Source organism: Sparassis crispa (assembly GCF_003851025.1).
Source record: "Sparassis crispa DNA, contig_000003F, whole genome shotgun sequence".
NCBI lineage: Eukaryota > Fungi > Basidiomycota > Agaricomycetes > Polyporales > Sparassidaceae > Sparassis > Sparassis crispa.
This window is the reverse complement of record NW_020939750.1, coordinates 701082-720776: the sequence shown is the minus strand read 5'-3', so window position 1 is coordinate 720776 and position 19695 is coordinate 701082. Positions and strand designations below refer to the sequence as shown.

The window sequence follows — 19695 nt, the reverse complement described above, 5'->3', positions numbered from 1 at the left end:
GGACTTGCGCACTTAAGCAGCCACGTTACGTAAATTCACGTGTACGCGTCGCGCTCACGTTCTGACTCAATCGCGTTCGTCGAGTTTGGATACGTCGCCTTCCACTAACCATCTGTCTCAATTATTTGCCAGGCAGATCATGAAAAGAAATACTGAAGGGTCGGCGGACGGTCACAGGAAGCGGCCACGAGTACAGGAACCGGAACATGCAGCTACGGAGCAACACCATGACCCATTCGACGCGAGCTTAAAGAGAGACTCGTCGGTTCTTCGTGCTGATATAACTGATGAACAGGGATATCTGGAGGGTAAATTGAAGATGAGGTGGCCACTGCTTAGTGCAAAGTCTCATATCCAGCTGGCTACGAATGACGGTGCCTTATTGGACATCCATTTCCAAGGAGCGTGTTCCAAGTATTTCAGCCAGCTCACGTTCTCCATTGGAGATGTCATTCAGCTTGCACTCAAAGGAGTACGCGTGAAGGTTTCTGGACCCGGTGCAAGGCGTTCGCACGAGTTGACGTACGAGCAAGGCGCCATCGTAAAGTTTCTCAAGGCAAAGGATCCAGCTCAAAATAATCGTGTTGTGAATACTTGGAAACGTAAGATTTTCTACTCTGTTTGTTGATGCTTAGAGACTTTACTTGTTCGGTTTGCCTTAGTTGACGAAGAAGATACAAGGACCTTTGCACGAAAACCGTTGGATCCAAATGATTGGTATTCTACGCCGACACTATTTACCATTGATGGAAGCGACAACCAGGAAAGAGCGAGCAGTTCCGCTTCTCACACCGTTCCTCCGCCGCCAGTGACGGACAGCAGAACAGCTCCGTCTGCGACAACAGATGTGGCGGACTCCAAGAACCTAGCCACGTCCTCATCTGTCACAGCTAAGCCCGCATCGCGCTCGGAGGTACAAATGAACAAAAACGAAGATTCCGCTGAGCGTTCGAATGGTTCTGAAAGTAGTACCAGGTCGAAAAGACGTCGTTCACCCGACCGTCTCTCCTCCAAGCGGACAAGCGAAGAGCGTGGATCTTCCACTACCGTGGCAGAACCACAGTCGAAGCCACAGCCTGGTAGTCATCCTGCCAACTGTCCTCAGGCATCTTCTCTGATCGTCCTTCCCGCCAATTCCAAGAACGATGCCACGGAACCCCAGCAACGCAAGGATGAACAGCGGATGGTCCCTCCCACCGTTTCAGGGCCTGGCTCGAATGTGAACGCGGACATTGCAAAGGAGACAAAGCAACAGAAAAAGGCCCGCAAGAAAGCTGAGCGGAAGCTCAAAGCCTTTCGAAAGGAAAGGACTTTACTCGTGCCTGGTGATAGTCCCGACTCTGCGTCTTATATTCCAACAAAATCCGGGGAATCAGTATCTACAAATCAAGCTAACGTGAACGCGCCACCACTGCCAATAACATACGAAGTCGTGGATCCTGCAGACAAATCCGCACTCACACACATCAGTAACCCTACCCGTGTTTCTCCCGCCCCAGAACCTCCTGTATCTACGCTCTCTGGTCACTCAGAGACCCGCGATGCACCATCTGACAATAGTGCAGTTCTCCATGGTGCCACCTCAAGTCAACTAATGAACGTTCCCGTCCAAAGTGCCCTTGCCAACACGATAAATACCCCTAGTCCAGCGTCCAGAACCGTCATCTCCCACATTATTGACCCTTCAACTGCTAGCTCTACCCCTCTGAATTCCGAAGATGCTGATTCCTCTGCGGCCTCCAAGGCGGGTTGCTGGACCTCAAATGTGTGTTTCCTTTTCTTCTTTATCTGCTTCTCGAGGTTATGTTATTCACGCCGTTAATTGTGATGAAGGGCTACTACGTTCCTCTCAGCGAGATCAGAGAAAGACAAACCCAAAATGTGATAGGTGTCGTCACTATTGCCGGAAGAGTAGCAAAGACAGCCACGAATGGTCAGTGCTCCGTGCTCGGCTACGTCTCATCTAACACCGAGTGCTTAACAGAAAACATGATTAAGGTGATCATAGTCGATCCGTCCAATGTCGAAACGACAGGCTCTGGGATCAACTGTTTCTCCAAGGCCAATAATTGGCTGCCGGAGCCTAAGACAGGTGACATCCTCATCTTGAGGCAAATCCAAGTAAGACTACCTATTTGACTGCTTATGAAGCTGATGTTCCTATCAATTTCAGGGAGATAACCATCTGGGTAAACTATGCGGTACAGCACCTTCGTATAAAGGCTGGACGTGGGCTATCTTCGATCCGCGCACACATTCCACGACCGGGACCAGCCCCTTCAAGCCTGGTGAAGAGGAAATGCACTACTGCGCCCGCCTTGCGGACTGGTGGAAGGATGTCTCGAAGAGCAGGACATCGAGCGATGAAACAGGCACAATACACCACATCATTGGTCCAATAGGACGAGCCAGTAGGGTGCACAGGCTCATATGCGACGCGTCACCGCAGACAGAGCCATCGGGCTTCTTTGATTGCACAGCAGAGGTATGCATAACGCCTCTCTGACCCTCTCGATGTTTGAAGCAGCGGTGACAGGTGCTTCATGGATACAATAACGACAACGGCGTGTACAGTCTCTACATCACAGACTACACACGCAACCCCGCGCTCACCGCCGTGCAGCGGGACTGGTGTCCGCCGCAGCTGGCAGACCGGGTCTTGAAAATGGAGATGTGGAATAGCGCCGCGGCGAAAGCGCCGGATATTAAGGTTGGAGAATATTGGTTCTTTGGCAATAACAGGATGAAAGTGAGCTCGGGAGGCTATCTGGAAGCGACTATCTCGGAAGCGAACAAGATGCGGAAACTGGACGAGGATGTACTGGAGGGTGCACCTCACCTTGAGGCTCTGTTGCAGTAGGTGTCTCAAAAGTTTGTGATACGAACGCCCTGGCTAAGATGGTGTCAGACGCAAGCATGATTGGGGAGCCGCAGTCCAAGCTGATGGTGAACTCTTCACTCACCAACTCTTCCAAGATATCAAACCAGATCATCACTTCCTATGCACGGTGGAGGTAAGGGGAGAAAACTTAACGCATTAGAACAGACTCTCATTGGCATCTCGGCTAGATCGTATACATCTCGCACAAGAGTGACACTTCCTGCTTGTTCGTGACAGACTACACTTCTCGGTCAGATCTGGTGCCTATCGCCCCGACGGCGCCGAGGGCGTCTGCACTCAAGGGTATGATTGTCCGCATTGACCTCCGGTCGGACACGCAGGTAGAGACTGCGAAGAACCTTACTGAGGGAGACTTCATCTCCATCCGTAACTTGAGGCTGACGCGTTCAGGAGGAACGGAGCAGCTTGCGGGACGTCTGGGAGGTGTCGAACGATTGATCAACAAACTACAGGCGCATGATCCCACAAACGAGGAGCTGAAAGCGTTACTCGGGTGGGTGGTTGTTGTTGGCTAACATGCACTACCTGAGGTTCAATTGAATTGTGCAGTCGTAAATCCGAATGGGAAGTTGACTATTCGCGCAAGATGGGCAGAGCGGTGCCTCCCAAGCGCACAGGCCGTGCCAGTCAACGCAAAGAGAAGCCACCTGTCAAGCTCTCCTGCCGCGAGAAAGGCTTCAAGACGATCAGAGAAATCGAGTGCGACGAACAGTGTCCTACGCTGTTCCGTATCTGTGCCCGCATCGTTGACTTCTACCCTCGCGAGCTGAGAAGCTGGACAGTCTTGCGCTGCACGAAGTGCGACAAAGAGTGAGTGGAAGTAGTGTTATCTGAGCTTTACTGACAGTGAACGAACAGTTTAGCGGAAGACTACCGGAGGTGCGCGGAGTGCGATGATGCGATGGACGACAAGAGCTATGTGAAGCCAGTGTATGAATTTTTCTTGCGCGTGGAGGACGAGAAAGGCGATCGTCTAGACGTTTCAGGATGCGACGAACAGGTCTATTTCCTGCTTTTCGCTAGCATGTCATTCTACTGATCCTTACTTTTAGGGCTCCCTACTGAAGGATTTAGAAGCAGCTGACTTTCGGGAGGACGAAATTGCGTATGACAAGTTTATTCAGCGCCTTGCGCCTCTCCTCGGGAACCTGTTAAAGGCGGAAGGGAGCGCTCGACGACGATTTGACGATGACTTCGTGCCGGACACACCTTTGCTAGCTCTGACCGTTGGCATGTGGCCTCTGAATGATGGGCGTGGTCCTCCTGCTCGAGGTTATGTCCTGCAGCGTCATGCAGTGTTGGAGAAATGAACCTTTTGCCATGTTTTTGGACCTCTGTACACTACACCTGTTTACGCTACGATCGCCGTAATGAGCATGATCGCTCTTCCTACCCGCACTCACCTTTGCACCGCCCATTGTCGAACTGTCAAATAGTCATCGCCATTGTCACTGCGTCGAGACTCGACTCGTCGAATCAAAAAGTGCAAGATGCGGTGCAATCACCGGAGTGATGAAACAGTTGTTGCCCCCTTTAGACATCAGAACGTAGTGGCGGCGTCAATCTCACCAACACTCCTTCCCCTCCGTCCTCTCACCTTCGTCCTGCGACGCCCCCGATGCGTCTTCCTGTCTCACTGATCCTCGCGCTCCTTGTCTATGAGTCTGTCCTTGCCGCAAAACCCGCGAGACGACACTATGCTACACACGACTACTACGTCATGGAATACGACCCGCTCGCGGGTGCTTCGCTGGCCGAGTGCGTGGGCGCATTGGGAGTAGAAGTCGTGGAGAAAGCCGGGGAGCTACAGAATCATTGGCTTGTGCGGACAGAGAAGCCGCCTTCACATCTTGGGAAACGGCACGTCGACCCAGTCCTGGAGACCTTCGAGACTTTGCAGCAGCGTGCGAGGTCTCGAGGTCACTACTCATCGAGGTCAGAGGAGACCCTCCACAGTAGACGTGTTGTCTCGGCTGTGAAGTACCTCTCCCCACAAACGCTCCGGCAACGCGTCAAGCGCGCCCCCCCTCCACCCGTAGTAGATTTGGAGACGTCAAGGGGGGTAGCCCAGCATTTCGGAATCGAGGATCCTGAATTTCCACGACAATGGCACCTTGTTAACGATGAATACCCGCAGCATATGATGAATGTTTCACTTGTATGGGACATGGGCTACACAGGTAAAGGCGTGATCTCCGCCTTGGTAGATGACGGACTGGACTACACAAATAATGACCTCGCTGACAATTTCGTGAGTATCATCAGACCAGTTGTGACGAGATCGCATACTAATATCTTGTGCAGTACGCAGCCGGCTCTTACGACTTCAATGACCACTTAGACCTACCGACACCTACACTCTTCGAGGATCATCACGGAACAAGGTGTGCGGGTCAAATAGCTGCTGTCAAGAATGATATATGCGGAGTTGGTATTGCATATGACTCCAAAGTCGCCGGCTTGCGGATTTTATCTGGTCCCGTTTCCGACATTGACGAGGCTGCAGCACTGAACTACGACTACCAGAACACGTCCATCTTTTCATGTAGCTGGGGACCTCCGGACGACGGTAAATCTATGGAAGGCCCTTCGTATTTGATCAAGAAGGCGATTGCCAACGGCATTCAGAACGGTCGCGACCACAAGGGCTCAGTTTTCGTTTTCGCTAGTGGCAATGGCGGGAGATCCTCAGACCAGTGCAATTTCGACGGATATACAAACAGTATATTCTCAGTCACCGTTGCTGCCGTTGATTACAAAGGGCTTCACCCGGACTATTCGGAGCCATGTGCTGCGAATTTGATCGTGGCTTACTCGTCTGGTAGTGGGAATCATATTGTATGTCTTTCGAGTTGTACCCAGAGGTCACTGGCTAAAAGATCGTTACAGACGACAACTGACCGTGGAAAGGATAAGTGCTCCCACGCGCACGGTGGGACATCTGCTGCAGCACCGAACGCTGCCGGGGTGTTTGCTCTAGCTCTCGGAGCGCGGTACGTTTTGAAGCTTCATTTATTCGTATGCTGGCCTCAATGTGGTGTTATCTGAGTAGGCCTGACCTCTCATGGCGGGACATTCAGCACCTCTGTGTCCAGACTGGGCAGAAGATCAATGCCGATGACCCGGATTGGGAGCGCACCGCGACAGGGAATCTCTTTAGCTACAAGTACGGTTACGGCAGTCTCAACGGATACGAGTTCGTCAAGGCTGCGTTGAGCTGGAAGACGGTGAAGCCGCAGACATACATCGATCTTCCCACCATCCAGATCGCGAATGGTACAATGGATCTGTTCCAGTTGACGTCGGGTGGAGAACGGATCGTCCCCGGCGGTGTCTCGAGCACTATGACAGTTGCACAGGTGCTGCTCCAGGAGAACAACTTCGAGAAGCTGGAGCACATCACGGTGAAGGTGTGGATCACCCACGTGAGGAGAGGCGATGTGGAGGTTGAGTTGGTTAGTCCTCACGGCATCCGGAGTGTGCTCGCTGCCAAGCGTTTCGCGGATTCCGCTAGTTCAGGGTTCCCCGGCTGGACGTTCATGACCGTGAAGCATTGGTGAGCAAGCATCTGAAACGTCTTGAGCCACATTGCTGACAGTATTTGCAGGGGTGAAGATCCGGTGGGCGATTGGACAATCCGAGTATCAGACCAGGATAACGAAGACTCAACGGGCACCTTCCTCGGCTGGTCGATGAGTCTCTGGGGATCCGTCGTCGACCCGAGCAAGGGGATCAAGGTCTACGAGGTGCCGTTGATAGACAGTCTTTTGCCACCTCTGCAAGACGATGCTCCCACTTCCACGATACCCGTTCCTACACCTACAAGCAAAACACATTCAAAACCCACCGACCATCTTCCTGGAGACCATGGTCAGTCCGAAGGTGAGGCGAGCAAGCCCGCCTTCCCCGGCAGTCAGCAGACGAGTTCAAAGCCTGCCGACGACATCGCGATGCCCACCGTGAGTGCGACTGCGACTGCCACACCGACACCGGACGAGGGCTGGTTCGCAGACCTGTCCAACCTGGTTACCAACCAGATCTGGTTCTTCATCGCCCTAGGCGCGGTCGCAATATTCGGTCTCGGCGTCGGCGTCTACTTCTGGCGACGCGCTGTACGGAGAAGAGCGAACTACACCAGTCTTCCTGTGAGTGACGACGTTGCGATGGACTCCATCCCCGGAGTCAATCGCAGTCGCGGCAGCCAGCGGACAAAGGAACTATACGATGCCTTTGGAGAGGTGTCTGATGATGAGGAAGAGGAGCAGCCGAACATTCGAGCACACGAACCATCGCCTGGGAACTTCCACACAGGGTTTTTGGATGACGAGGATCCTTCCACAGCAGGTGGTATCACGCCAGCACGATACAAAGACGAGCCGGATCCCCACGAAGCTGAGAAGGAGCGGCCGCAGAGCCCAGCCAGCGCCAGTGGCAGCGGCGACGGTAGTTGGGAGCATGCTTCGGATGCCCGATAGGACCATACCTTCATTATTCGACTGTAAAACGTTAATCTATCACAGGAAAGATGGTATTTATGCGATACAGATGATAACACATACAAAGCAGATGTCTGACAGTGAGAACATGATACGGAACACCGACATAGACATAGTGTGGAGCAGTCAGCTGTCGATGAACCGTAGCTTCGAGTTGTTCGCGACACGGGTCCACACATCGATGCCCTCGTACTAAAAGGTTTTTAGATCAGTGTCATGTTCCAAGGAAGTACTCAAACCTCATACGAACCTGCTGGATGGTTTCCATGAGTTGCGCCTCAGTGAAACCGCTCCGTAATACGCGAGCTCTGATTTCAACCATGGACAGCTCCTCCACATCGTCTTCATCCTCATCATCAACGTCCATGTCATGTTCGCCTGCAGGACCGCGACCCATGCGCCGCGAGCGCCCCTTACGCTGCTTACCCTTCGCCCCCGCTCGTACATCTGTCGACATCTCCTTGATAAGCCGGTATATCTGGCTGACGTCAGACCGGTCCTGATCACGGTCCTTGTCGTCGTCGTCTTGCAAGCTCTCCTTGCTGACCTCCATCAATCGCAGTGCCTCGTCCACGTCCGCATGGTCGACGAGGTCAGAGAAACGGAGCCGACACAGCGCCTGCGCCAGACGCAGGACGCCGAGGAGTGTCCGCGCAGAGGTGTAGGTGTGTGACTTCTTTTGTTCCTCCTCGTCTTTTGATAGCTTGCGCAGGCGGACGTACGACTCGACGACGTAGTTGGAAACTTCTGGGGGTACAGTCGGGCGCCGCTGCCTGGCAAGGGCGATGTAATGTCTGTGACGATGATGCAGGTCAGCGAGAGAGCATATCCAGACATGAACGGGACGCACCGAACAAGATTGGGATCCACCAAGTCAAACTCTTGTTCAGGGTGACGGTTGTACATGTGCACGTACGCGACGTGCTGGGCGAGTCGTTCATCATCGTCTCTAGAGGGTTTGTCAAGCATCAGGAACAGTAAGTCGAACCGAGAGAGCAAGGCAGCTGGTAAGTTGATGTTCTCCACAGGCGAAACCTTCGGATTGTACCGGCCGTAGAGCGGATTTGCAGCAGCAAGGATGGACGTGCGAGCGTTCAGAGTTGTGGAAATGCCTGCTTTCGAAATGGAGATTGTCTGCTGTTCCATGACTTCGTGTATTGCCGTTCGGTCTGCTTCTTCCATCTTGTCGAACTCGTCGATACAGCAAATGCCGTTGTCAGCCAGCACCAGCGCACCACCCTCTGGTTGCAAGTTCAGGAATTGATAATTAATGAAGTGGAACAGCACCCACCCAACACCATCTCGTCCGTCACGGGGTCGCGCATGACAGCAGCAGTGAGACCGACACCTGATGAACCTTTACCAGTGGTGTATACACCTCTGGGGGCAACCTTTGAGATGTATTTGAGCAGCTGAGATTTCGCCACACCAGGGTCACCCATCAAGCACATGTTAAGGTCTCCCCTGATCTTCATACCGTCACCCAAGGTTTTGGTTACTCCGCCTACCAGCAGCAAGAGCAGCGCTTTCTTCACGTCAACGTGCCCGTAAATTTCGGGCGCGATACTCTGTGCAAGCTTGTTGTACAGCTGGGGGTCGTCTTTCAACTCGAGAATTGCTTGCCGGGTCTCTGGAGTGATCTCCATGTCGTTGTACTGCTTCTTGAGTTGGTGGATGTGGTGCGCCTCGACATACGTGTCTGTCAGTAGTCCTGCTCGGATAGCTTGGAAGCCTGTGTATGGAATGGGAAGGAATATGCCACCGATGTGTACTACGTCTCCTGGGCTCATTTGGCGCGTAAGATTACCGTGGACATGGATTGTCATAGAGCGTGGAATGTGGCCCACAGGCACTTGGTCCGCCTGGGCGCGCATTAAGTATCCCCGTACAAGTGATGAATCGCCGACTCACCATTTCTTGAATCTTCACTTCCTGAAACGGACTGAAACGACATGCTCTTGTCTGCATATGCAACGAACCATGAATACCGTTCTTCTTGCATTCATTTTCGTTTTGGCAATCGAAGATAGGTGTGAATTGCTTGTTCGAGACTTGCTGAAATGTTTCAGAGCCGCACACATCACAGGTGTACGCATTGACCCTGAGGAGAGGCTTGACTTCCGACACGCGAGTGACGATGCCGCGGACCGTGATGAGTTTGCCGAGGTGTGTGCCTCGCACTTCGCGGACGGCCATGGCGATGTCTGACAGGAGAGGCTTGAAGTAGAGATTGCTTTGAAGAATGAACGTTGAGAACAAAAATAGGTAGTATTGCAGACGTACTATCGTCGCAGGAGATGGTCTGGGAATCCTTCCTGACCCCCCTCAAGTCTCTCATTCCGCTCCCTTCTTTGGTGGAGAATCACATCGATCACTTCGTCCTGCTCACTGATGTCCTTTGTTGGCACTGGCATTAGCTTGTCCACAACCTCACTAAACAAGGTCACGTATCGACGGGTATTGAGACGGATTCGCGCGACGAGTTCTGCGACGGTCTTCTCATGCTGTATTCAAGCGGATAAGTACCACCTTACTCCAGTAATAACTAATCCTACTTCGGCAATGTCTTCCAAATCAATGATCAGCATTTCCTGCTCGCGATTTGCTATGTGTTGCTATTTTCTGCTTCAGCAAAATCCACGGAGGCCTTCGATGAATACGCACCAAGTACACCATGTACTTAAGTCCCACAGTCACGGTGGGCATCTCTTCGTCATTGTCGAGGTCAATGTCCGCAATTCCACGCGCCAAGTCCTTCTCCTGTCCCTTGAAAGTCGAGAGAAAGTTCTTGATGAGTTCTGACCATCCAGACGTTAGTTAGAGATTATCAGGCACGACAATACGCGCCTTTCTCTGTTTCATAGTCAATATTTATGTTTACGACAGGCAGCGACATGGTGGCGGTGTATGGTGAGGATGGCGGGGAGGTGAAGAGACAGTGACAGAAACGGGGTGTGACGCGACGCGACGCGTTGAACGGTCACACTGATAACGGCGCCTGTCACGAGGATTCAATGTCACATGCTCACGGCGACGAACTTGAAGCTCGTCACTTCATAGGCGAGTCAGCGAACCTTCAATCTCGTCTGCTAAGTACAGGAGACGGCTTCACCTCTTAAGTCCTAATTACTTAGGTTTTCTTGGTCCTCAGCCTCCTCGGCTTGGTGACTCGGCTGGCTTGGTATTTAGGGCCCGACTTCACAAATCCCACCCCTCCATCTGAAGCAAGCTGGGCCAGATGAGAGTTTCTCGAAAACGCCGCCATGTTCCTACACCTGGTGAGACAGCCCGTCCAAAGCGGGGGTCAGTTACTTGCACTGCCCCTCCTCGCGCCACTTCTCCAGAATTCTGGGTGGAGGTGCCCGTGTTAACGAAATCCAAGCCTGCATTGAGGCTAGCGAAGCAAACTACGCCCGTCCGCAAGGCGACTCCACCCTCAGTAGACTTTTGGGTGGAGGTTCCACCGCTGCCCAAACGGACAACAGTTAAGTGCGCTACTTCCCAGCTCGATTGACATAGGCCACTGATGAACACCTCTGTGATAGTCAACCACCTACCGGTCAGTTCTGTAAGGTGGTCAACCTGAATTTTCTGAATCCTGATTCCCCTACCAGATACTCATGAATTGTCGGAGGACGAGGTTATGGAAGATAGAGATCTTCTTGTCCCTGGGGAAACATTCGTGGATGGTATTAATGATGACGACGAGGATGTGCCCGTCCGCGAGCTGACCGACTTCTCCATCTATGATTGGGATAGTCTAAAATTTATACCCGTAGAAAACCTTCTTCAGATCAGCGACGGCCATTTATACGGTGCATCTGGTATCGTTAAACGACATGTCAACGAAAGTAATGTAGACGAAGACGAAGACGAAGAGTCTGATGATGGCTCTTCTCTAGGAGAGTTCACGCACAGATCAAAGCTTTCGAAGATACTGGAGTTCAATATTCATCATCTGCCTGAGAAATCGCTTGAGCTGGACCCGTCGGTAATCTTTGATCTCACATTATCGCCGAGCTGATCGCAGTGTTTCTTTTAGCAAAATCTATATTCGCACCGAGTTTGCTTGGTATATACTGGACGTGCCGTCGCACAATTATCTCCCTTTCTATGTGGAACTTTGGATCAAGCATCGCCTCGTTCATCTTATTGTTTCCGCAAGTGTGGACGATGTTGACACGGACTACGATGAATTCGTGAGATTCTTAAAAGTCACACCTGATTCCCCAGAGGAAGTCACCTTGGCCATTGATATTATTGGTCGAGAGCTCACAGAAGCCGATCTACTATCTGATGATGCGGTATGGATCTAGTCGTATGTCTTCGTCTTTTATGCTGACTCCTTTCCAGAAAGCATATGTCACTGCAACCATTGATGACTTGTGCGAGGACAGTCCGCAACTTCGTCGGGCTATTTATCGAGTTCCGCTTATTTGTTCTTTGCGAAAAGCCACCGAGGATCGTGTTGACTCCGAGACAGCGACCAAGGGGGTGATCAAGGCGAAGGCGAAAGCCAAGCGGCGCTTGAACGATATGGAAAAAGACGTCCTTCTCCATCGCAATAAAACCGTGGTCACACCAGCTGTGGCTCGCATCGCACATAAACTATTTGTTCAGACCCTCCGCATCGCAGGAGAGTCGCTGCAGAACGACACGGCAGAGGATGTCTCGGTGGCTACCGCAGAGATGCACGTACATTCGACTGACCCTGCTCTCATTGAGTGGGAGAAAGAATCACAAACTGTTCCGAATCATTTTCAGAGGGTCCGTATTGATGGCGCGCTCTATTGTGTAAGCCAATTTTAGGTCTTAGTGGGACTTGGCGTGGTGATTGAGCGTTTTCCAGGCTGGTGACATCGTCATTGTTGAGAAAGGTGAAGACACCAACCAAGTACGCGAACGCAATGCTGCCACCGAGAAAGCTCGCACCTCCAACTCGCTTGCAAACACGAAGTGGTGCGTTCACAATATGTTACACTGATTTGGCCATGACTATTGTTCAAAGGTTCTGCAAAATTTGCTACATGTATGAGAAAGCAGATACTGTCAAGTCGAAGTCGAAGACTGAGACGGTCCGCAAGAAATACTTCCATGCCCAGTGGCTGCAGCACGGCTCCCAGGTGCTCCTCCAAGAAACCGCTCATTCTAACGGGCTGTTCTTTATCAACGAGTGTGACGATCTCCCGCTAGAATGTATCTATCAACGGTGCAACTTGCGCCTTTTGAGATCTAATGAAGATGAGCCCCCTGACGAACCTGGCTCTGGCACGGGTGGAGAGAATGATTTCCACGCTGGGTATGTCTACGTCATTGGGAACATGGTCCCAATACACTATGATTGATATTTTGTCGGATTGCAGCCTCACTTGGGATCAAGATCAATCCGCGTTCGTTGAAATATCACCCGATGTTATATCATGTGCGTTGCGGAAGTGCAAGCGCCACAAACCTTGCATCGCCTGCGGTATTCGCTCTTTACACGAGGACCGGGCTGCATGGAAGAAACTTACCAGCGAGGGAATATCCGGACATGACGTCGACTACCATGTCCATGACTTCGTTTATCTCAGATCGCCTAGCTGGCAAGCGGAGTTGTACGACATTGCCCAAATAGTTGGATTCGATTTTGGCAAACACGAGAAGGTTAGCAAGGTGCAGGTTCGGTCTTACGGTCGGTATGACACTGTTGCTCGCCGGCAGCAAAACGACGATACCGAACCGCCTCTGCAAAACGACGAGGTGCCGGGCCCTTTCCATTTGACGTCCATACCTTGTCTTGCTGAGTATCCTATAGCGCCGCTTGTTCCAAACTAATGTGATTGCGGATGTCGACCCTTCAGACATCGATGGCAAGGCATACGTTCTGGCCTCGTCTCAAAATAATCTTGAAGAGTGGCTCTCGCAGGACGACACTTTTTTCGTAGACCGGTTTGCTGAGACTGTTGATGTCAACTGCCTAGATGACCTGCACGAAGTGCCAGGCTGTCTCCACCAGTGCAAGATCTGTCTCAAACAACGCCGCTCTGAGGTGAAGGAACAGAACCGCCTACTGGAGCGGTGGGGTCCTTTACGTGGTTTGGAATTATTCGCAGGTATATGAAACCCTGATGTCCCTGGCTGCGGACTTATAACTGTGTCCCTAGGTGCTGGTGGTTTGTCCACCGGTCTCGAATTATCGGGCTTCGTGGAAACAAAATGGGCAGTTGAATTTTCTCCCAGTGCCGCATTAACATATTCGTAAGTGCTTTCTTGATTTGCCGTTGCAACCCTTCTTGACCTCCATATAGTCGTAACCATCCTGGAGCCATAATATACAACCAGTGTACAAACCTACTACTGCGTCATGCCATTGATACTGCAGAGGGTAAGGAGCCTGAGCCTCTCAAGGACCTTAGGCCAGGTGACAGTGCTATGAGTTTGCCACCCATGCCAAAGCGTGGAGAAGTTGATTTTGTTTATGGGGGCATGTCCTCCCTTTCATAACTACTAAGCTTTTCAGTAATCTCTGTTGTGCCTAGGTCCACCTTGCCAGAGTTTCTCTATGATGAATCACCACAAGGCAAGTCCATGGTTCAGACTCCTGCTGTATCTAGATTATCCTGATGCCACCTACTTGCATTGGTAGAAAGATGATGATGTTCGGTGAGTGTCTTAGAATGATGGTGTTGATCACATCCTCATTCACCAATCCCTGGAAGGAATACACTAGTCTGCAATATGCTAGCATATGTGGAGTTCTACCGACCATCATATTTCTTACTTGAGAATGTTGTAGGCCTTCTGTCTTATAGTCTGAAAGGCCAAGCATCCAAGCAGGGTGTAAGGATGGGTATTGTCAAGTTTGTCATACGCACATTGACCTGCCTCGGGTATGTATGCATCATGACAATGCTCTGAGCCCTACACCAACACTTGTCCATCCCAGATACCAAGTGCATTTCAAGGTTCTTCAAGCTGGACAGTACGGTGCACCGCAGGGCCGCAGACGCGTGATTTTTTGGGGTTCCAAGCGAGATGTGCCCCTTCCCCAATTCCCAATACCAACCCACTGCTTTCCGAAACCCATGCACCATTTCAATCTCGAGAATGGTGATTCACTGCATCCGGCTACTCGTGCTAACGTGGATGAGACAAGTGACAGGTCCGATTATCATCAGTGTGCACCACTACCACCCATCACGGTGAACAGTGCCATTGGAGATCTGGTGCGTCCTCCAGATGTAAATGATGTCAATTCAATGTTTTGAATACTGCTGGTATTAGCCACGTTTTGACTGGTATGTCGCATTTCCTTGTATATGCTGCATGTGCTGAGTATGAGTGGTTTCATCTAGGATTGATCCTCACATGGAGATCAAGATGACAGCTAGAGATATGGAAGAAGCGGGTATTCGCATGGCTGACGGCATACCCAGGTTTGATGCAATCACTTCTCCCGAACCTGTCTTTCCAGGTTTCACAACTCCTGTACCTTATCCCCAAGAGCCATTGAACCGTTATCAGGAGTGGATCAGGCGAGGTGCAGGCACGAACGTCTCTTACCAGTATACGCGGCGCTTTGCGGCGCGTATTGTGGAACGGTAAGTGATTTGTATCAGCAAGTCCATGACATCAGCCTCTGTCTTTACTCATCAGACAATCCACAGGGTTGTCAATGTACCTCTGCACTCAGGCACCGGCCATGCTGGCAAGTACACCATTTTGTGTTGTGCGGACAGCAACTCATTTATTGTTGACAGATCTGCCATCGAGGCTGAAGCTGGGCAGGCTGTTACGACGAAAGGATAGCGCTTATCGAGGTCAGCGTTATTATATACGATCAAATTGGTGCACCTTATATTGAGACTGTTTGCAGATATCTATGGGAGGATTGACGGCGATAGTTTCTTCGCGACAGCGATGACAACTGTTGCGCCAAATGCCAAAGGAGGTCGCTTGCTCCATCCAAATGTTTGTTGTCTTTACGATTTTTTTAGGTACATCAACTCTGATCGTGTTTACCATGCAGCAAAAGCGTATCATAACAGTGCGGGAATGTGCTCGCGCGCAGGGCTTTCCCGACACGTATGAGTTCCTTTCTACGAACGTCCGTCCACCCGATCGCATTGCCGATGTATGTGTTCGTTCTCATCACAATCTCTTCAATCGTTACTGATATATCGTGGAAGCAACACCGTCAAATTGGAAACGCAGTTCCTGTTCCATTGGCTTTGGCTCTTGGCAAGGAACTCGGTAAAGCACTGATCAAGCTGTATCGGGAGAAAGAGGCAAGGGAGGCTCAAGATAGGACGCGGAGTCCGGAACTGCCAGTAGAGATCTGAACTGTTACATCTGCTCATTCTGTCCACGATAACCCGATTTTGCAGCGTTCTAATGATCTTTCTATCGATAAATAAACAATGTATACATTACAGCATTTTCGTAGATAACCCACGGTAGTAGTCAATCAACTCAAGCTTTCTGATCTCTTGCCAGGATCTCCTCGACGCGCTTGACCTTTGATTCGTTTCCTGTACCGGGCTCGATTGTCCTGTCGACCCGGGTACCAATGCGAATATCAGTTGCGATGCGAGGGGCGCCCTTGGTGTGGACAGCAGTGTGGCAGTCATGGATGGCTTGCATCACGGCAGACCAAGGTCCTTCTGTGAGACACATTGAGCATGAGTCCTTCACAAACGGGTCTGTGACGAGTACTCACCAATGTTCGTTCCATACCCACTGAGAGGCGTATATCAGATGAGACTGTATTTCATGGAAGAGATCTGTATATTTAGAACTCACTGCAACTGTAATGCAGCCACTTCAGTCGCTAGCATTGTATGCGACCACTAAATTTCCTGCGTACCTTGTGTTTCAATCCGGTCTTTTCAAGGACGCGGGAACATTCTGCTACATATTCCGCGACCTGGAACGATACATTCTATCTCATCCATGCCGAGTCAGAGCGACACAATACCACATACGGAGGGTTCTGCCGTACCCATCGGTACGAGACAGAAATCTACCCGGAATATATGTATGCCAGTCAGATATGCAGCACTGCATGAGCGATAGATTGGATCTCACCCGCTACTGCATAGAGATCGGTGGGTGTTGACTGAGACATGTTTACCGAATTGTTCTCCAGATCTTCCTGGCAGTTGCTTGCCAACTCCTGCCAGTGAGGAGCAGATCTTGAGGATGACTCGAGATCTCCAGGATCTCAAGATCCAGATGCTTGCCTCATCTTCCTTTCGACCACCATTCAATTCTGCTACGACTTGACTGCGACATTTGTACAGACCTCAGATGGTCTGTGATACATAGTTCTCTGGGACATCACTTCTTACCCTCGATCTGGACCGTCCTGCTGTTACACCTCGAGAAGTGGGAATGATCGTTCACTAATCATTCGCTACAACCATGACTATCACCGCTCTGAATCTCTCAACGCTAAAGAAAGTAAAGAACTCTGTAATAGGCAACCCCACTGCCAAAGTTGCGTTGGCAGAGGATGAAGCTTTCATTAGAATGTGAGTATGCACACTCGGCGAGATGATGAGACCTGTACATACTGACTCCGGGAAGGCTTGTTGACTGTATCAATAACCCTCTGCCTTCACTAGAAGAGTCGCAAGGGTCGCAGGACGACATTCGCATAGAGGCTGCTCATGTCATCTCTTCGCTCTCATACGGTGTGTGCATCGTCCCTCCATTGGCGTCTCACACTGATTGCTGCGGGCATTAGGTTCCTCATCCGCCCTGAGGGCTCTATTGAGGTTCAATGCGCACCGGTCGTTTATTTTTGCTATTTCAAACTTTCAGCCGTCCGGATCCCTGAAAGCAAGCTATGCTCGTGCGCTTCGGGCATTGGCAGCTGCTATTGCCGAGGAAGTTGGCCCATCGAAGTGGGGACTTCGTTCTTCACCTTCCGTCCTACGGGAGGAAGCAAAGACTGCTCTAGATTACCTCTTCCAGGTGAGTCGCGGTTTTTCATGTACATCTTATCAAGCTGTCCTGACGTACATTTGGTCCAACAGCTGGAAGTTATGGATATCTATCTACCACTCCTAGTTGATCCCACTCCCCAGACAAGCACTTCAATAGCGCAGCTGATCGCCTCTGCAGTTCGGACGCAGGAGCATCGGACAGCTGTTTCTGACTGGCTGCCCCCAGCAGAGCGTATCAAGGAAGTCAAGGGGAAACGTGGCTGGGAGAAAGCAGTGGGTCCTGCTTCTCCCAGCAAAGACGGTGGGTGGGTCACACGGAACCTGACAACTCTGTTGTTGAGTCGCGATACGAAGGTACGTATCCTGAACGCACAGGCACATACGTTGCTCATGGTGATGTTCGGTAGTTCCAAGAGGCTGCCCTATATGCGCTCGCTGCTCTCGCCGAGAATAACCCAGCGGTAGCCACCACCTTTGCTCATGCACCCCCAGATCGAGAAGGTCGGTTTGTGTCTTGCTCGTGTCTACGTGTTGTTCATGTATTGTACCACAGCAACCTTAGCACATGTTCTCTCACTATGCAGATCTCGATCCACTGAGTTGCAATTAGCAGCTTGCCTCTGGTATGTACTATTTGTTCCCGAGTTGTCAACTAGACTTGAACAGCTATTAGCGCGACGAATATTTCCCGAGCTGGATATCCGAACCCCCCTTTGGCTTCGGATAACTCCCCTGCCTTGACCGTCATGCATGTCATAAACCGTATCATTGCATCGGACAACGAGAGGTCCCGAATACGCACGAAGGCCTGCTTTATATTGTGTGAGTCATACGCTGTAGTTGTAGCCGGCGCTTGTTGAGGTTTCTTCGTAGATAATCTCGTTTCAGATCACAAGGAGCTCTGTAAGCTCGCTTTCGACCGTGGTACCCTCAGTAAGCTAGCCTGTCTCGTCAAGTCAATCACGCCGATTGAGCAAACGGTTGAGTGGGAAGAAGATGAACCAGAGAGTATATCGTGCCTTCGAGAGGTATGAACAGAATTTGCTTCCTGATGTCAATTTGAAAGTAAACATTCGTCCAGGCAGCTCTGACAGCTATAGCCGCGATTTCACTCTTCGATGATGATATCCGAGGCGATGTGACAGATAAGCTCAAGCTGATACCCTCAATACAAACATCACTCTCGCATCAGCATGTTGGTGTCCGCTATGCTGCATGTCAGTGCGTGCGCGCATTGAGCCGTTCAGTGGCAGTCCTGCGCACGAACATAGTCGATACAGGGCTGGGCATGGCAGTCTACCAGTTGTTCCAGAAGCAGGACGAAGATCGACGTGTAACATACGCTGCATCTGCAGTGATATGTAACCTCGCGAACGACTGTTCTCCTCTGCGCACAGTAAGCATTGTGATTCTACTGTGTCAATTCAAGCACTGAATGAGCTGCCCTAGGTGCTATTGGAGCAGGGTGTAGTGAATAGACTTGTGCAGTTGCTGAATTCGGGAGATTCTGGACTCAGATTGAATGCGCTCTGGGCGATCAAAAATCTGTTGTACAAGAGTTCGTTGGACGTGAAGCGGCAGGTGATGGACGGGATTGGGTGGCATGAGTTGGCTGAGTGCGTTGCTTTACGCGCACCGATTGTAGTGTTCTCATTCTCAGCAGACTTTTGACCGATCCAGATATTGGTGTACAGGAGCAGGCGTTTCACGTCGTACGGCACATCGCTGAAGGAGCCGACGACGTGGACATGGTCTTCAATCAACTTGGGACTGAGGTGTTGCTTGGCTTCTTGTCAATCGCAATGGACTCCCAGAACGAAGACATTGTACACCAGGTGCGGTTTGTTTACGTCATGTTGTTTGTTCATTCCCTCATACTAGTGTACGTGCAGGCTGTTTGCGTCCTCGCGAATCTGGCCAACAGCCCACTCCACCAGAATAGCATTCTCGCTCACTCACGGATCCTTGGATCGCTTAAATCCTGCCTCGTCGATGCGAAAGTGGGGATCCGTCGACCAGCCATCGCGTGCGTACTCGAGCTGGTGCGGGCGAACCCTCATAGCCACCAGGCACTGCACGAGGCGGGCATCGACTCCACGCTCCGCCACATGTGTGAATATAATGGCGGCATGGGCGGGAGCCCGACGAGGAGGTTCTCTATTGGGTTGCAGATGGGCGCGGAGGATGACTGGGAGGTGAAGGAGAAGGCGCGCGACGCATTACATTGGCTCGAGCACAACGTCGAGATGGGTGTTTGATCTATTCTAGGATGGGATTTGGCTGGCATGAATGTATGCCCGTTGTGATTTTCGGTGGTTCGTTGGTCTCCGTCCTGTCAACCAGGATGGCTGGTTTCTTTCAGTCT

The 19695-nt window shown here is 51.2% G+C and overlaps 6 protein-coding genes across 6 annotated transcripts; 4 read left to right on the top strand and 2 right to left on the bottom strand.

Moving 5' to 3' along the window:
* Positions 1–139: 139 nt before the first annotated feature.
* On the top strand, positions 140–4212 carry SCP_0402710 (hypothetical protein; the record flags this gene model as incomplete). The annotated part of the gene is made up of 11 exons (XM_027757009.1): positions 140–602; positions 663–1765; positions 1834–1933; positions 1985–2121; positions 2174–2485; positions 2537–2856; positions 2909–3014; positions 3070–3395; positions 3452–3712; positions 3761–3902; positions 3955–4212. The coding sequence occupies 11 exons, from the start codon at positions 140–142 to the stop codon at positions 4210–4212; spliced, it is 3528 nt and encodes a 1175-aa protein (XP_027612810.1).
* A 308-nt stretch (positions 4213–4520) lies between these two features.
* On the top strand, positions 4521–7377 carry SCP_0402700 (Protease KEX1; the record flags this gene model as incomplete). Its single annotated transcript, XM_027757008.1, has 5 exons — positions 4521–5153; positions 5207–5740; positions 5792–5895; positions 5955–6458; positions 6510–7377. The coding sequence occupies 5 exons, from the start codon at positions 4521–4523 to the stop codon at positions 7375–7377; spliced, it is 2643 nt and encodes an 880-aa protein (XP_027612809.1).
* Positions 7378–7524: 147 nt separating this feature from the next.
* On the bottom strand, positions 7525–10294 carry SCP_0402690 (DNA replication licensing factor mcm7; the record flags this gene model as incomplete). Its single annotated transcript, XM_027757007.1, has 9 exons — positions 7525–7590; positions 7649–8192; positions 8249–8639; positions 8690–9260; positions 9310–9631; positions 9682–9902; positions 9954–10013; positions 10063–10196; positions 10246–10294. The coding sequence occupies 9 exons, from the start codon at positions 10292–10294 to the stop codon at positions 7525–7527; spliced, it is 2358 nt and encodes a 785-aa protein (XP_027612808.1).
* A 342-nt stretch (positions 10295–10636) lies between these two features.
* On the top strand, positions 10637–15722 carry SCP_0402680 (hypothetical protein; the record flags this gene model as incomplete). The annotated part of the gene is made up of 23 exons (XM_027757006.1): positions 10637–10887; positions 10944–10957; positions 11013–11385; positions 11441–11702; positions 11752–12192; positions 12248–12357; positions 12407–12697; positions 12762–13044; positions 13102–13140; positions 13196–13493; positions 13545–13638; positions 13689–13864; positions 13920–13960; positions 14027–14043; positions 14100–14270; positions 14327–14606; positions 14665–14678; positions 14736–14981; positions 15048–15088; positions 15141–15200; positions 15257–15351; positions 15410–15514; positions 15570–15722. 23 exons carry the CDS (start codon positions 10637–10639, stop codon positions 15720–15722), a joined length of 3855 nt encoding a protein of 1284 aa, XP_027612807.1.
* Positions 15723–15852: 130 nt separating this feature from the next.
* Positions 15853–16385, bottom strand: SCP_0402670 (UPF0045 protein; the record flags this gene model as incomplete). Its single annotated transcript, XM_027757005.1, has 5 exons — positions 15853–16043; positions 16100–16119; positions 16183–16187; positions 16247–16306; positions 16365–16385. The coding sequence occupies 5 exons, from the start codon at positions 16383–16385 to the stop codon at positions 15853–15855; spliced, it is 297 nt and encodes a 98-aa protein (XP_027612806.1).
* A 418-nt stretch (positions 16386–16803) lies between these two features.
* SCP_0402660 (hypothetical protein) lies at positions 16804–19588 on the top strand (the record flags this gene model as incomplete). Its single annotated transcript, XM_027757004.1, has 12 exons — positions 16804–16913; positions 16969–17075; positions 17129–17358; positions 17421–17684; positions 17738–17831; positions 17884–17953; positions 18004–18152; positions 18204–18358; positions 18412–18726; positions 18780–18946; positions 18994–19165; positions 19223–19588. The coding sequence occupies 12 exons, from the start codon at positions 16804–16806 to the stop codon at positions 19586–19588; spliced, it is 2199 nt and encodes a 732-aa protein (XP_027612805.1).
* Positions 19589–19695: the final 107 nt, after the last annotated feature.